This window comes from Physeter macrocephalus, chromosome 6, assembly GCF_002837175.3.
Source record: "Physeter macrocephalus isolate SW-GA chromosome 6, ASM283717v5, whole genome shotgun sequence".
Taxonomy (NCBI): domain Eukaryota; kingdom Metazoa; phylum Chordata; class Mammalia; order Artiodactyla; family Physeteridae; genus Physeter; species Physeter macrocephalus.
The window spans coordinates 6,247,692-6,265,824 of record NC_041219.1 but is presented as its reverse complement, the minus strand read 5'-3'; the positions used below and the strand labels follow the sequence as shown (position 1 = coordinate 6,265,824).

Below are 18,133 nucleotides of genomic sequence, written 5' to 3'. Positions count from 1 at the left end.
TCTTCCTCTGGGAAAGGCCACCTTTGGAAAACTAGTGGATCTGAGGGAGCAAGCTGAGGGTCACAGCTATCTATGAATGGCAGCTAGGAAGAGAGCATTGCAGCTTCTCCCTCACTGACACTTCTCTGCAATGGAGAGGGTGTCCTTTAAGTTAATAAATGATTAACCTTCACCTTCAATGTAAATGTTATCCTATTTGATGAAATGCTCTATTCATTAATAAAGCTGTCACATTTTAACCTTTGCAAGCAAGTGAATACCTAGTCTCCATTTGCATATATAGTACTAAATATCAAAGGGAAAAGAGGGATTTGAGGATTAACTGACATCCCTTTGAGATCTTCTGGAGACAAAGATAAGGGCCTAAGTCGAGTCAAGGCATCCACACAGATCTTGCAGCCCAGGGTCATCTGCTGATGAATTTCACCCGATGGGGACTATATACACAAAAAGTGGCCGAACAATATTTCTGAAATGAACATGTTCTATACTCATATCTCTAAACTTCTCTTTGAAAAACCAGATAATATCTATTAAAAGGATAATATTTAAATGCCTTAAGTGCATAAGGAGGCCTAGGGAACCCATCAACAAATAAATGAAGCAAAAAATTCCTGATCAATTTTTCTAAAGACTATTTAAATAGAAAATATCACCTCTGTTCATTATAAATTTAAGTCTATTTACCTTGCTGGTTTTTTTGGGAATGGTCCTTTTTGGAGAAGATGCACTAAGAGCTCTGCTAAATTTGCTTTAAAAAGAGAAAGAGAAAATTAGTTTTGATTCAAATGCCTCTCCAAGAGTTACATGACAAAGACCCAGGCTGTCACTAACACAGCAGTATGCTTTTTTTTTTTTTTTAATTCAGTGGTAATTTTAAAAAGGAAGAGTCAAGGCAATTGAGAGTTCTTTTTGTGTACAAGAAACTTAGTAAGTATAAATAAATGCATTAAAAGTTACATTTCCCTCTTTCCCAAAATACATCCCAGAAAATGTGCACGTACCTCCTTAAGTAATAAAAAAAATAGAATAAAAGTTTTTTCCCTGAGGACCAAACATGGTTTTCTAAATTTAGAAATGGCCACCTTTCCTCCTTAAAGGAAAGGCCACCCTTTTGTTAAAATGTAGCACTTCCTATAATCACTGCTCTTAAACAGATGCATTATATTTTGTTTTATTTTAAAAGCAGCAACAGAAAAATAAGAAAATTATCACATAAAACAACTGTGTTCCAAAACATTCTGAAAGAAGAATAGGGACCTAATTAGAAGAAAGTAATGGTTGCTGCTTGGTAGAACAAACCATTCAGATTGATCTAGTTATGGAAAGACCCCATTCTCTCCTTTCTCCAAATTTCTATGGCAATCATGGAAGTACCTGATTGAGCTCACTTCACTGGCGGAGGACTTCCAACTACTGAGCCGCTTTAGCCTGGCCAGCTTTCTGTTCCATATTTCTAACTCTTCTATTCTTTCTTCAAGGTTGTTGGTTAGTTTGCAAAGCTGCTTCACTGCACCCACATTTTCCATAAAGATCTGGTCCTAAAAATGAAAATAATTCAGAGCACATACAGTTTGAGACCACTAGACAGCTGTCCACAGCCCATTAAAAGACAATTGGAAAACTCCATTGAAAACGGCTACATACACACACACACATACACACCCAGCCTCAAGTTCATTCAAGATAAATCTGGAGGCTTGAAATTTAAAGTGGTCTTGCCAAACTTCTGGCTATGTAGTAAAACTGCTTATGTTCAATTTGCAATAAAATGGAAATATGTCCTTGTATTCCAAGAGAGAGAACAGAGCTGAAGGACACTGTCAAGTGTCGAATCCAAAGATTTATTTTCAGTGGCCAGTATGCTCTATTTAAAGCTCATGTAAAGAAAGAACAGGCTTCTGAATGTTGATTTGTGTTTGCATCACTAAATCATAAGGAATGACTCCAGTTCTCCCTGGTAAAATGTGCATCAAATTGCTCAGGTGAAGGAGGGAGGAAAGAAGACCTGGGCTTTTCTCTGAGTTCTGCCACCTGCTAGATGTGAGATCCTGGGTAAAATGTAACAACTTCTCTGAGCTTCAGTTTCTTCATTTATAAATGAGAGGATGATTCTTGAGGTGTTGATTTCTGTCTTAATAGCCCATAAGCTATTACATGCAATTTACATTTTCGCTTAAACAAAATTTAAAACAACAGCACTTAATTCTTCCTATTCAAAGAAAGTTACTGACATGTCAGAAAGAGCAAGAAAGGAGAGATCAACCAAAATCACAGGGATCCAGACACCCCTTCCCCCACCCACACACGTCAGTTGTCTTGGGAACATGTGTGTCTGTCTCTTATCCATACAAAACTCCTGGAAAGCTCTCATCAACTCACACCCCAATCCCATGACCACTCCTCTTCCCCACCCCCCTCTGTTTACAAGTTTAGAATGTCATGGCGCTCTTTGGGGCTCATAGAGCCTGGTCCACTGTTGTAAAGTGATGAGCTCAAGGCCAAAATAGAAACACTGTTTTGTGGCTGGGGATCAAACTCAGGGCTGTGTTGTGTGTCTTTGAGATTCTCATCATGCAAACCGAAGTTTTCTGGGTTTCAAACACTGTAAAGCAACCACTCGGAAAGGATTCAAAAGCTGAACGTTATAGATTTAAGGCTTAGTTCATAGAGTTTAAAGGCATACATACTGGTATAAAACACACTGGTAAAGGTAAGTATATAGTCAGTTTAAGAATACTCTAATACCTTTATATAATGGTGTATAAATCACTTAACTCTAGCATAAAGGTTAAAGGACAAACGTATTAAAAATGACTATAGCTTCAATAATCTGTTAATGGTACAAACATAAAAAGAGGTAAATTATGACACCAAAAGCATAAAACATGGGGTGGGGGGGAGTAAAAGGGAAGAGTTTTTTGTTTTGTTTTGTTTTTGTTTTTGTTTTGCGGTACGCGGGCCTCTCACTGTTGTGGCCTCTCCCGTTGTGGAGCACAGGCTCCGGACGCGCAGGCTCAGCGACCATGGCTCACGGGCCCAGCCGCTCTGCGGCATGTGGGATCTTCCCGGACCGTGGCACGAACCCGTGTCCCCTGCATCGGCAGGCGGACTCTCAACCACTGCGCCACCAGGGAAGCCCAAAGGGAAGAGTTTTGTATGTGATCAAAGTTAAATTGTTATTGGCCTAAAATAGACTGTTAAATCTATAAAATATTTTATGTAAGCCTCATGGTAATCACAAAGCAAAACCTACAGTAGATACACAAAAGGTAAAGAGAAGAGAATCAAAGTATACCACTACAGAAAATCATTTATTCACAAATGAAGACAGCAAAGAAGGAAGAAAAGAACAAATGAACTACAAAACAGCTAGAAAACAATTAATAAGATGAGCATTTAAAGAAGAATTAATACAAATCTTTCTCAGACTCTTCCAAAAAATGGAAACTCCATCCACTACAAACTCATTTTAAAAGGCCATCATTACCCTGATACCAAGGCAAGATAAGAACACTACAAGAAGAGACAATTACAGGTCAATATCCCTGATGAACATACATGCAAAAGTCTTCAATAAAATATTAGCAAACTGAATTCAACAATACATTAAAAGAATCATACGTCATGATCAAGAAGGATTTACTCCTGGGATACAAGAATGGTTCAATATATGCAAATCAATCAATGTGATACACTCCACTAACAAAATGAAGGATAAAAATTATATGGTCATTTCAATAGATGGAGAAAAAGATTTTGACAAAATTCAACATCCTTTCATGATGAAAACTCTCAACAAATTAAGTATAAATAAAATATACCTCAACATAATAGAAGCCATATATGACAAGACCACAGCTAACATGTACACTTAATGATGAAAAGCTGAAAGCTTTTCCTCTAGTCAAGAATAAGACAAGACATGCCCACTCTCCCTGTTTCTATGCAGCACAGTACTGGAAGTCCTAGACAGAGCAACTAGACAATAAAAAGAAATAAAAGGCATCCAATTTGGGAAGGAAAAAGTAAGACTGTTTCTGTTGAAGATGATATGATCTTGGGTACAGAAAATCCTAAAGACTCCATCAAAAAATAGAACTAATAAGTGAATTCAGTAAAGTAGGATGAAAAATCAACTTACAGAAATAAGCTATGTTTCCATACACTAATAATGAACAATTTGAAAAAGAAATAAAGAATCCCATTTACAATAGCATTAAAAACAATGAAAATACTTAGGGATAAATTTAACCAATGAGGTGAAACATCTGTACACTGAAAATTATTAGACATTGATGAAAGAAATGATGAAGACACAAATAAATGGAAAAATATCCTGTGCTCTTGGATTGGAAGAATTAACATTGTTAGCATGTCCATCCTACTCAAAGCCATCTATAGATCCAATGCAATCCCTGTCAAAATTCCAATGGCATTTTTCACAGAAACAGAAAAACTAATCATAAAATTGGTACAGAACCACAAAGGAGCCCAAATATTCAAAGCAATTCTGAGAAAGAACAAGGCGGGAGGCATCACACTTCCTGATTTCAAACTATAATACGAAGCTATCATAATCAAAACAGTATGGTACTGGCATAAAAATAGATACATAGACCAATGGAACAAAACTGAGAGCCCAGAAATAAACACACACATACGGTCAATTAATATTTGACAAGGAAGTCAAGAATACTCAATGGGGAAAAGATATTTTCCTCAATAAATGGTGTTGGGAAAATCTGATATTTACATGCAAAAGTAAGAAATTGGACCTCTATCTTACAGCACTTACAAAAATTAACTCAAAATGTGTTAAAGACTTAAATGTAAAACCTAAAATTGTAAAACTCTTAGAAGAAAACATAGGGAAAAATCTCCTTGTCTTGGCAACCATATTTTGGACAAGACCAAAAGTACAATCCACGAAAGCAAACAAACAAACAAACAAACAAAAGTGGGACTACATCAAACCAAAACTTCTGTGTAGCAAAAGAAATAACCAACAAAATTAAAAGGCAATCTACTGAATGGGAGAAAATACTTGCAAGCCATATATCTGATAAGGGTTTAATATTCAAAATATATAAGGAGTGCATACAACTCAATAGCAATAAACAAACAAATATTCCAATTTAAAAATGGGCAGAAAACCTGAATAAATATTTTTCCAAAGAAGACATACAAATGGGCAACATGTACAAGAAAAGACACTCAACATTACTAATCATCAGGGAAATGCAAATAAAAACCACAATGAGACATCACCTCACACCTGTTAGGATGGCTATTATCAAAAAGACAAGAGAGGGGCTTCCCTGGTGGCGCGGTGGTTGCGCGTCCGCCTGCCGATGCAGGGGAACCGGGTTCGCGCCCCGGTCTGGGAGGATCCCACATGCCGCGGAGCGGCTGGGCCCGTGAGCCATGGCCGCTGGGCCTGCGCGTCCGGAGCCTGTGCTCCGCAGCGGGAGAGGCCACGGCAGAGGGAGGCCCGCCTACCACAAAAAAAAAAAAAAAAAAAAGACAAGAGATAACAAGGATCTGGAAAAAAGGGAATCCTTCTGTTGGTGGGAACGTAAATTGGCATAGGCACCATGGCAAACAGCTTGGAAGTTATACAAAAATTAAAAATAGAACTACCATATGAATATGATCCAGCAATCCCATATCTGGGTATATGCCCAAAGGAAATGATATCACTATCTCAAAGAAATTTCTGCACCCCCATGTTCATTACAGAATTATTCACAATAACCAAGATATGGAAACAACCTAAGTGTCCATCAGTGGATGGATGAAGAAAGTGTGTGTGTGTGTGTGTGTGTGTGTGTGTGTGTGTGTGTGTGTGTATACATATGTATTATTCAGCTATGATAAAGGACATTCTGCCATTTGTGACAACATGGATGGAACTCGAAGGTGTCATATTAAGTGAAATAAGTGAGACACAGAAATATAAGTACTGTATAATATCACTTATATGTGGAAACAGAGAATAGATTGGTGGTTGCCAAAGGCTGAGACAGTGGGGGAAATGAGGAAATGTTGGTCAAGATGTACAAACTCAGTTTAGGATGAATGAATTCTGGGGATCTAACGTGCAGCATTGTGACTATAATTAACAATACTATATTATATACTTGAAAGTTGGTAAGAAAGTATATTTTAAATGTTCTCACCACACACACACACAAAATGTAATTATATGAGGTGATGTGTATGTCAACTAACCTTATTGTGGTACTCATTTTGCAATATATAAGTTTATCAAATCATCATGTTGTACACCGTAAACTTACCCTGTGCTGTATGTCTACTTTATCTCAACAAAGCTAAAAAAATGCAGCTGTATGGGAGGAGAGTTTATTTAAATAAAACAAGATTGGACGTGAATTAATAACTGTGGAATCTGAGTGAAATGTATAAATGTGTTTCATTACTATTCTCTCTCATTCTGTAAATGTTTGAAATTTTTCATTAAAAATGTTAAAAAATAAATAAATCACAAAACAAAAACAAAGCAAAAAAAAAATCTCTTGACAAAAGCTGTTCTAAATTTTCTAATTCTGGTATGGATTTTCCTTTACTTCTAAATTTGTTTTAGAAAAATAAGGCAGAAATCATGAAGATAAAAATGACTTTCTATGGTTCTAAACCATAGTAAATGTCATATGACTATTTACTGTGTTTAGTAGAAAGCCTTATAGTAGAATTATAACTGTACTATTTAGAGTCGGTCACGTGGTCAGTCGATGTCCACCCTGCAGTCCAGCACAGGTTCCCAGCCATCATCTCTGACTCCTTCCCGCACAGGAAATCCATCACACAGTGCTGTCAGTTCAACATCCTAAATCTCCTGAATCTACCTACTTCTCTCCATCCTCACTGGCACTACCATACCTAATAATATTTTTAATTTTTCTTGGCAACTGGCTTCCTCTTTTCCTCCTTTTAAAAAAATGTTTGCTTGAAACAGTAATTTGTGATTTAGCTCAAACCAAAGCAGACAGTGGAGAATAATATTGTCCCCTCTAAACCACAGTCAGTTCTTTCTGCCATGTCTCCCCACAGGACTTTTAATGCTGCTAATGGCATATAAGCGATGGCTGCAATTGTCCAGTTATGTGTCAATAATGATGAAAAGCCAGCTCTGATTTCTGCAACTCAAATATGCCAACACCATACATCTTCCAGGTAGATTCAACAGGCAAAAAGATAATTCATGTGTTTTCCTATCTAAGAGGAAATAGAGGTGGAGAGGGAATTTACTGCTACCTTCCTGATAGTAATGATGGCCCTGACTTTATGGATCCAATCGGAGGTTACCAAAATAATTAATTTCTAGGACATGTTATTGGGATTGCTTCTTATTAAAAGACTTCTGATTTCTTGTCCTCTATCATCACAGTAAAGTCAGTACAAATATGTTCAAAAACATAATCTAGAGTTTTCTGAAAATAACCTTTTCAATGCAAGTGGTAAGGTCTCCATGGGTTCATTTTAACCACGAATGTGCACCTAGATGCCTGAGGAACTTTTTCTAAGTGTCCAACTCGCAGATAGAGGTTTGTATTCATTAGGACAGAGAAGGGCATAAGGCTGGGGCATTCTGAAAAGCTTCCCCATCTGACACCCACTGTTGGTTAAGAACAATTTTATAATTGAATCTAATTTAATTAATCAACTGTGTCCAGTTATTATTAACCATTTCAAATGGAATCCACTACCTCAACTAAAATGTAGCTTTATAATTGTGATGTAAAAATTATTAAACCAGCTTGCCACCCAAAATTGCTCATGAGATTGGGTTTGGGGGCAGTGGCAACTGCTTCAAATCACATGAGAATTTTCACCCACTGTTTAAAAGACTTGCTTTGGGGTGAGGGGACTTATGGACAGCATAAGCATATTTTTTGAAAGGACACGTAAGGCAGTTTGGCAAGTATAAGTGCACAGGAAAACAACAGGGAGGTGTTTGTGAAATCAGAGACATTATTTAGCTTAGAGTGTGTCTCTGTTGAAGCCTCTCCTTTCACATAGCCCCCTTCACACGCTGTGCTCTAATCATACTGAACCTTGTGCCGGTCACAGAACATGGATCATGTATCCCCTCGTCTCTGGCTGCTACCTCTGCCTAAACCAGCTGTCCTCCCTCTCCGCCCACCTCCCTTTCACTTGGTGTCATGTTTACCAGTGTTATAAACCCCTGGAGACAGGGCTGGCCTCTTGTCCACAGCGAATTCTCCAGCACAGGGCAGTAACACAGGACAGACTTGAAGACTGAATGAGTGAATATTCTTACAGTGGTGATGCATGCCCTGAGGCACTCATAACCTTGCTCTCTGGTGAAATCGAAGAGAGTGGCCAAACGTCCAGTTTATTTTTTTTACCTGAGGTTTTTCTCAGGAAAGCAAAGTCTATATTCCAAATTCCCTTTCCACGTTAGGAAATTCAGGTGAATTAAGGAAAGAAACACTAGTGTTCAACATCCTCAGTGCGATGGGCTAGTAGTGACTCTCTTGTAACCAGCCTCGTGGCCTCCACTGATGGAAACAGATGACCGTCCCATCAGTTCCCCTTCATCCCCTAGGAAACACTTAGACTCTGTAGAAGGCAGTTTGCAAGCTCCTGGGTCCCTTGCAGGACTGACGATAAATGAGCCCCAACACTGGGGAGCAGCCAGGCAGTGGACTTGATTTCTCCTCTCTTTGGGAACTACAGCTTGTCCTCTGTCCAGAAACACTGAGTAAGGGTAACAAAGCCTGAGAGCAAAGAATGCTTTGAGAAGTTGAAATAGGCTCTTCTTTCTTTTCCAGTGAGAGTCACAGACTTGAAAATCTCTCCTTGTGGCATCTGATGTTGCATGGACTGATGTTTCTATGATAAAATCATGGGACTAAAACAGTCTGTAATTGAGTATTATGAAAGTGATTGTCAAAGGGAGAAAAACTGTCTTTTAGCCAATGGGTGTGCCTGGCAATTGTTTAGGCTTTGGATAAACTCAGCTTTCGATCTTTGTCCAAGAGTTTATTTGTGAACAGCTCACCAGGCCTTGACATGGATTTTAAAAAAACTAGAATCCTCAAACCAGAAAAGCAGGCTGCTGAGATGGTGTAGGAGCTCTGACTTCAGCTGAACTTCCCACAGATGCCTGGTGGTGAGCTTTCCCTCTCATGCAGAGTTCTCTTGCAAAGAGGACAACTCCTGGGCTCATTTCCCTGGATGTTGTATTTTGACCTCTGCCTTAAATGGGGAGAGCACAAGTTCATAAAACTGTTTCAAATTATGTGTTTTAATTGTTGCCCTTTGTTTACTTTAGAACTCTTGCTTAATTTTTGTTATCTCAGTTTAAATGTAATTTTCTGTGGAAGGGCTTGAGTCCTTTGACTGAGGCAAGTTTCCAGTTGAACTAACACATGGCACCGTTTATTGTAATTCTTTGATTTCTTCTCTTTCTGGGTGACCAATGAGCTCCTTTTGAGGGCAGTGTCTTAGGGCCAACTCAGTACCTGGCACATGTAGCTCAATATTCAGCTAATGAACAGAATCAATAGTTCTTTATCAAGCACCTATGATGTGCTAACCACTGCCTTAAGTACAGGGAGAAAACAATTAGATAAGGTAGACAGGATCTCTGCCCTCATAGAGCATGTTTCCTAGTGGGTAGATGGGCCAAGAGCAAGTAAACCAGAAGTATATGATATAGTTTTAAGTTGTAATTAGCACCAGGAAGGAAACCATTGAAATAGAAAATAATTGTTACTATCTTAAGCCATTGGTATAGATTTGGTCTATTTTATCTTTGAGAGCACTGGGAAAAAAAAAAAACAAAACAGCATCAAGTGGAAAAGTATATTCTCATCCTGAAAAAGACAGGTAACCCAATGGAAAACTGGGCCTAACAATTCATATAAGGAGAAATCTAAATAGCTAACAAAAGAAAGAGATGCACAACTTTGTTACTCATCAGAGAAAGACAAATTAAAACAGTAAGATACCACTTTACCCCAATTAGAATTGAGAAATTTAGAAAATCTGATAATGTCAGGTGTTGATGAGGATACAGAGAAGCAGTCAGCCTCATGTGCTGCTGTTATGAGTTGGAGCTGACCAACAATCTGACAGCATTTCATAGAATTAGGGCTGTGTGTATCCTATACCCCACCTCCAGTATGCCTGCCAGAGAAAACCTCCCACAGATTCACAAGGAGGCCTGTATGAGAACGTTCATCACTGCACAGTTGTGGTCAGCAGAGTTGGAAGAGGCCATCACTCGAGGAGGAGAACGTAAGGACGTATGCCAAGGAATTCCACGTATCAGGCTCTGAGCAGATGTATATAATTCAAAGAAATTTAAAACAGATTCAAAAACAACACTAATAATGTTCCAGAAAGCCTGACTATCCAAGGATATATATGAAACACATTAGCGTGGCTGCCATCGTTGTGGGGAGTTGGATGGAAGAGGAAATGAGAATGCAGAGAAGAAAAAATGTAATAAAAAGAGCAGTACAAAGAAGAGGGTAGTACCTCCACTCTAAAGTTCCAATAATAAAGATGAAAGAGGAAAATCTACCGGAGGGGGAAAAAAAAAATGAAAGGGATTTCACACCTTGAGAGCTACCACTCTAGTCCAAAGTTTATTTACTTACTCTCAGTTACTCAGTTTGAGTAACTTGAAGGCAGTGACGGACTCTGAATATCTGAGACCAAGCTCAGTAGACTGGGAACTTCATGGATGAAGCCCAAGGGAACTGAACTATACCTACACAGGGAGGAAGCAGTTCTGACCTAGTGGCCAGATTTCACAGATGAAGAAAAGTCAGCATCATCAGAAAGGGACTGAAGTATCCTTAAAGACTTTCTAAGAAATTACTAAAAAATAGTCTCTTTGAAAACTTTGGCATAAGTTCAGCCATTTTAACTAAATTCCACTTTGGTAAATAAAATGTGAAATTCCAGGTAGTAAATCAGTGAAGGCCTGAAAAAACGGGGCTATCTGATTTTCAAAGCATTGCCACCACCTTCTGACACAATATTTAAATTGCAGTTTTAGATGTCTGGAACAATGATTCTTTTCCCAACATTTTATTACTAAAATTTCCAAGCATACAGAAAAGTTTTTAAAAAATTGTAGAGTAAATGCCCATATACCTCCCCACGTAAATTCCACAATTAGCATAGTGCTCTATTTCCTTTATCACACGTCTCTCCATCTGTCCATCCATCAACCCATCTTGTTTAAATGCATGGAAAAAAATAAATAGCAATTACTTTTTAAGAAGACATAAATACAAAAAGAAATTTTCCAAGAAAACAATAAATGGCATATTTCTTTCTAAAATTTAGAAACAAGAGAATTTTCTCCCTGCTGCCAATGTAAGAAGTTCCTGGGAAAGAAGATGATCTACAAACAGGTGATCAGTTGTTAAAATATCCAGGGTTGGTTTTAATAGCATATTAACTCTAATCCTTCGGCTTGGAGTCAAATCAATGAGTGAGTGCAATGTGGGGGATACTAACCTCCTGTGGGGAACATCACTGCAACTAATGAATGAATTTTCTTTCCTCTCTTGATGAGAAAAGAAGGGACTTTTAAACTAACTGCTGAGTAGGACCTTTTAAAAAAACCCATTTAGATTCTGGGCTGGCTATATGAACTTTAATATAATTTTTTATAACTCAGTTTTTCTATATTTAAAAATGAAAAATAGTATTTGTCACTCTATAAAAAAAATAAGTCATTTCAGAGACACCCAAAGTGGTGGTATCTTTGAGCGGCACCTGAAAAAAATTTATTAACGATTAACGATTTATCAGTTATACTATGTTGTGGACCTAAAAGTTGTGGTCCTAAGAAGATTTGCATTAAAAAAAAATTCATTTATGAAAGCAACTGCTTCATTGGGGGAAAAAGTGATTAAGGTAGAATTTCAACTCACCATACTAAAGTTAATTTACTTGCAGAACTGTAAAGAATAAAATAATTTGTTTTGAATAGCTTTAAAGATGACCTTATAATCCCCCAAACTGGCTGAGCCAAGTTCTGGACAAACTTTTATCTGATGCTGAAATTCATGCTCTTAAACTGGTGTGCCATATACTATCAGGGAATTTTTAATCATCAAAACCAAAGAGATTTTGGTAAGGTTCATTTTCCTCCCATCTCCTCCATCTCCTCCCCACTTCCTTATCGATCCTCTCTGCCCACTTGGCTTTTTGACACTGTGTTTGCCCCATGTTCTCCTCCTACCTTCACCCAATCCTTCAGCCTTCCCAGGGCCTCTCCTTCTCCTATAGACCCTCCTGGAAGTGTTCTGCTGTCTTTAGCCCTCTTTGTTTCTCATCCTAGGTAACAGGAAGCAGAGATGTGAGGCTGCCGAAGCCCCTCTGGGGGGGTCACTCCTCAGCACCACGTCACCAGATCTGATATTTCAAGTGAACCGGAAATCCAAAATTTGTGTGAAGATCTCCTAATTTTTAAAGGTAAGCAACACATTTGAAAATGTTTAAAACACCGTGAGGGAAAAAAGTCTGCAGGCCAGACTGGGCCACAGGCTTCCCATCTGTGACCTGTGTCCATGACCTTTTCCTTATGAATTAATATCTTCACCCCTGTCTGTAGCTCCCCCTTGACCCCCAGCTTCTCTCTCATGTTCCACACTCCCAGTCACCTCTGGATGTTTTCATCTGAATGTTCAGCTGACATCTCAAACTCGAAACTGAACCCATCTTTTCCCCTAGAAAACCACTTCTCCTTCAAACTCCCTTATGTAGATAGAACCACGTCTCTTCCTTTCACTGAGATTCAAAAACTCATGCATTAACATAAAGTCTTATTGAGAACCCACGAGGTATCAGATACTGTTCTAAACAACACAGGATTGACGAGGCACATTCTCTGACCTCAAGAAGCTCACAGTCCAGTGGAGGAGATACCAAATAGAGAATGACAACACAATGTGATGGATACTCTAGAAGCTGTCTATCCAGAGGCCTAAGGCAGTGTGAGGACAGCAGCAGTCCAGGCATCAGGGAATTCATTAACTCAATCAACCAAGATATGTTGAATTCCTCCAGTACTCTAAGCCCTGGGGTTAACACCTCATATAAAGTATTGGAGGCACAGTTTTGAAAAATATAGAAGAATTTTTTGTTCTCATACAACTACCCGGGGAGACTGGCAAAAAACAAGTAGGCAAATAAACAAGATCATTTCAGTTAGGGACAGAAGTCTCCAGGCTGCTGTGAGCAAGTTTGCAGTGTATCCCCTGCACAGAGACCCAGCTGAGGGGGAGGATGAGGTCTGTGCCAGCCAGAGGGAGCTCCTTTTTCTAATTACCGCAAAGGCACCTCTACACCCTCGCAGTGGCCCTGGATCTTACAAAGTGAGATCGAGTGCCATGGAGACTCTTTTAGACAAGGTGGTCAGGGAAGGTCTTGCTTTGCAATCCAAATGATGAGATCATCTGAAGGGAGAGTCTTCATGGCAGAGAACAATCAACAGAACAGCTCGAGGCAGAAACAAACTTGGAGTGTGAGGAACAGAAAAAAGGCTGGCAGGGGAGGAGCTAGGAACAAGACTGTGCCTGTGTGTGCAGACACATCATATTCTGAAGGTGTTTGGGGGTTGGGGGGTATGAGTGTTAGGAAATGAGTCAGAGAGAGAAGATTCCATCCAGATTGTGGAGGGTTATAATAATAAGCCAATGAAGAGCCAAAACTGGGAAAGGGAGATTATAGGATCAGAGATTCGTTTTGTTTTGTTTTGTTTTGTTTTTAAGGAAAATGATTCTACTGGCAGCTAGCAGGTCAGTTAGGAGGTTGTTATAATAGCTAGGGATAAAAATGGAGAAAATAAAGAGAATAAAGAAGGAATGTGATATACAAGAGATAGTACCTAAGTAAGAACAGCAGGACTTGTTGTCTAACTGGACCCCGTGGGTGAGAAAAAGGAAGGCTTGGGAGGCCTCTTGTGATGCTCTCCCCATTGCCGCCAGCCACACCCTCAGTCCCCACGGTCCACCAATGTCTTCCTTCCCTTGTCTCTCTATCTCCCCTCTTCATTTCCATCTGAGAACACTTGCCTAGTCTCCAGATAGCCTCTCTCCTTCCTCTGAACTGATGTGGCACTTTATGCATCCCACAGATTTATTACATCTCACGTTGTAACTTAGAGCATTATTTCTTGTGTACCTGTCACATCATCCTGCTTAGACTGTCAGCTACTTGAAGACAGGAACCAAGTGTTATTTACCCTTTTTCATGACTCAGACAATTCCTGCCACATTATGGTTGCAGGAAAAATAGAATCAATGAGTAAAAAGTAGCCACATACTAAGTTATGGCAGGGTGGCTTGTGACATGCAGTCTTAAAAACACACACATACAGATTATTCAAGGCTAGTGAATCATAAGATGAACCTCATCTTTACATAGACTCGGTTGTGAATTTGTTTAAGGCAGTTCTTACATTTATTGTGTGCATTTTTCTTACACCAAGTACACCTAATAATAATGCTCAGGAAATGTAACCACCTGTTCCCAAATAATCACAGAAACAAATTTTAAAAGTTGCCAAGTAAAGAGATAGATAAACACGCCAAAAAGCAGAGCCCCAGTGGTTGAACGCAGGGGAGACGATGGCATCCACTCGAAGGCCCCCTTGCTCTCAGTATCAGCCCCGAGTCCTTTCACTCTACCTCCCATGGCTGAGCTTTCACTGGGCCACATGAACCATGAGAAATTTATGAGAAGCAGTAAATCACCCCCTATAAGAGAAGTTTATCTTGCAAGGTCATTTCTCCTGTTAAGAAGAGAAAAAAGAGGCTTGTACCAACTTTGGCTGACATCGCTGATCTCCAGCGTTTGCTGGTTGTATGGACAGTCTGTAAAGATCCAGCCATTCTCTTTCCTATTTCGGCACCACATTGCAAAGTACATGTGGAAATGATACAGGAGTCACGGAGCACAACATTTTAACATTTCCATGTTCTAGTTTGCATTTTAGCTTCAATGAGAATTTCCTTATAAAAAAGAGACATTTGGGGGAAGAGAACTGGAGTGCAGAGGGAGAGACTGTATCTTAATTGGATCTCCACCTGTCACTATAGCACACAAAGCCCAGGAAATCCTAGCGAAGGTCTTGAAAACCAGCAGCCCTGGGCACGGCAATCAAGGTTGCCACGGCGCCCACATGAATAAGGAAGAGTCCAGGAAAGCAAGAGGTTATCTGTACATCCTTCTTATCAGTTAACAAAGAGCATGGGACAACAGGAGCCACATACCCTGTGTTCTTAATGAGAGAATAAAGGGTATTCTGGGAAGTACTTATAACGTAGAAGAGGCATATTCCACAGTGTTGAGGATTAAACCAGCAACTGAAGTCTATCCACAGAAGTGAGCCAAAGAAGAAAGCCAGCCTTCCGAGTATGGCGGTGGGGCCTTAGTGACGTCACCATAGAGTGTATCACTACAAGATCCTGTTACTAAGAGAATCGCCCCTTTTCCATCCTGGACTCCTGCCAGTTTTACTTATTTATAAACTCAGTGCCCCCTTGGCATGGATTGCTCCTCAGGTGATGAATGAACCTGGCTGCCTGGAACGGGAATGCCACCCCCCACTTTCCCAGGTCTCTGCACTTGGCTTCCTAGGAATGAACTTGGGGTGTAACCTCCCCTGGGAAAGTAAGGGGTTGGCCCTCGGAACTCTTGTTGTTAATCGTCTTGACTGCCTCCCTTCAACTCACCAGGGAACGGGAAAACGCTGGGCCAGGGGAGAACTAATTATTTTGCTGAACAGTGACAGTCCTAAGGCCCCGGGCAGGCATTACCTACATAGGAAACATAGAAATCTCTTTCCTGAGTGTTCTAGGGAAGGGCCACACCCAGAAGTGATACAGTTGCTACCAGATGAAACCCCAAGAGCCCCAGCTTGGCCGCCTGGTGACACACTCCCAAGGCCGTACCCTGAGGCTGACACCTGTGCCTGTGCTCTTTTCTCTCAACCTAGGAAGCTTATGAAAATGCAAGAGAGTGAGGGTGACTTTATTTTACAAATACCTCTGAATATATTTTATATTTTAGTATATATAAAATAGTTTATATTTTAAGCAAATTACATAAAAATCTTTAGTGTTTTATTATTAAAAATAAATGTCTGGGGAATTCCCTGGTGGTCCGGTGGTTAGGAGTCAGCGTGCTCAGTGCCGGGGCCCAGGTTCAATCCCTGGTCAGGGAACTAAGATCCCACCTGCTGCATGGCATAGCCAAAACAATTTTTTTAGTTAAAAAAAGGTAAATTTCTGGTGGTAACACCTCTCAAGTGAAGTGACAGCCTCGGTGTGAGAGACCACAGAATTTCTTCTGTGGAGGACGTGGTCCTGGGAGACAGGAGGAAGTAACTCGACTTCCGCCACTCGGCCCTTGCGGCCCAGTGAGCAGGCCATCCGGTGCTGTTATCGAAGTATTTGTTGTCCAAGAGCTTGTAGGTAGAAGACTGTGGAAGGGCCCAACATGAAGACATACCCTCTACCTTGCTACTCCAAGTGTGCCTTGCTGACCAGCAGGACTGGCAAAATTGGCTTCACCTGGAGACTGGTTAGAAATTCAGGATCTCAGGTCTCACTCCATTCTTGCTTCCCCAGAATCTGCATTTTAATAACTCCCCTATTGATTCGTGTACACTTTGAAGTTTGGGAAGCACTGCCCCGAGGAACTGACAAATTACGAATTAGTCTGCACTCAGACATCTCTACCTACTGCCCCAAAATCCCCATATTCCTATCAGCCTTCCCTCCAGCATCAAATATAATAATGTGATATAAAGCAAATCAGCCGCAGAGTGAATCTGCAAACCTCGCAAAAGATGCAGGATCTCACAGAATTAACAGACGTGATCTCGGAGAACCACTCAAATCACAACCAAAGCATCGGCAAGCGAGGAAATGGCAGGCTTAGACTCCTTAACAAGCAAAGAGGAAATAATCTACAAGGATGGTGACATTTCCTTCAAAAGAGAATGATTTGAATATCAAAGAATTCTGACAGGCCCCTGAGGAAAAACGATGAGGCTCATGAATATCTTTGTAAAAATGACCCACTTTATGATTGTGCTGCGAAAGTCAAACATATAGTTTTGTTGAAAAACCATGCTCCAAAAAAAAGAAAAAATTCAACACTTCACTCAGTCTTCAGTCATTCTAAGGAGGAGCACATTGTCTTAACTATAACTTAAATGATATTATGTGAGAGAAATGACACTTTCGTAAGTTTTAGTTCCATTTTTCAAGACAAAGTCTAATCAGAACTTGCTGTCACTATTTCTCCTGATGTTTGGTCCTTGTTTGAAGGGCACTTCTGCTAAGTGGACTGTCCCAGGGCCAGTGTTCCTCCAACAAGACTCACTGGACTCCAGCGCTTACTGTTGCACAGTCCTTTTTCCTTTTCCCTTGTGAGACTTCTTTTTGGTACCTATGACCAGTGTGGGATAACTGATACCTACTTACTCCACAACTCAGTGAAGAATTCTTTCTTACTGTCCCGTTTCCCGGTTGGATGTTCCGTGCACTGTGATACCACAGAAGGGGGTTCGCCCGTGGGGTTAGAGCTCTAGGGTAGGTATCTGTTCAGGGTTACCTTATCCACCATGAGGAAGTTCTCCAGCGTCTCTCCGTTTTCACAGGTGACATGGCCAACCTCCCTCACGGCTCCGGGCAGGATCTCTCGCACCTCCTGGGCGATCATCCCTAGACACAAACACTCCAACAGGTTTCGTCACGAAAAGACCTTTCTGGAGAAAATCCTCCCAGGCCTACCTCAGAATGCGAACACTGACAACTACACAGGATGTCTCTGCAAATAGATGCTGTCCCCGCCACCCGTCAGCATTTGCTTTGATCTACAAGGCATTTAAAAAGCAAAGGAGGGGCTTCCTTGGTGGCGCAGTGGTTGCGCATCCGCCTGCCGATGCAGGGGAATCGGGTTCGCGCCCCGGTCTGGGAGGATCCCACGTGCCGCGGAGCGGCTGGGCCCGTGAGTCATGGCCGCTGGGCCTGCGCGTCCGGAGCCTGTGCTCCGCAACGGGAGAGGCCACAACAGAGGGAGGCCCGCATACCACACACACACACAA

At 40.6% G+C, this 18,133-nt stretch overlaps 1 protein-coding gene and 1 long non-coding RNA gene across 3 annotated transcripts in view; one reads left to right on the top strand and one right to left on the bottom strand.

Annotated features, from left to right (window-relative positions):
• The window catches only part of MYRFL (myelin regulatory factor like), a 128,108-nt gene that overhangs the window by 27,081 nt on the left and 82,894 nt on the right, over window positions 1-18,133 (bottom strand). The window contains exons 13-15 of the mRNA XM_055085208.1: window positions 17,641-17,750; window positions 1,378-1,541; window positions 688-751 (exon numbers count right to left, since the gene is read on the bottom strand). Of these exons, the coding sequence (XP_054941183.1) occupies window positions 688-751; window positions 1,378-1,541; window positions 17,641-17,750 (338 nt within the window). The remainder of the gene's footprint in view (window positions 1-687; window positions 752-1,377; window positions 1,542-17,640; window positions 17,751-18,133) is intronic.
• LOC114486412 (uncharacterized) overlaps window positions 1-18,133 on the top strand; it is a 60,282-nt gene that overhangs the window by 30,803 nt on the left and 11,346 nt on the right. For both annotated transcript variants that reach the window (XR_008617541.1, XR_008617540.1), the window contains 2 exons: window positions 11,353-11,420; window positions 12,356-12,489. This is a non-coding gene — a long non-coding RNA (uncharacterized lncRNA). The remainder of the gene's footprint in view (window positions 1-11,352; window positions 11,421-12,355; window positions 12,490-18,133) is intronic.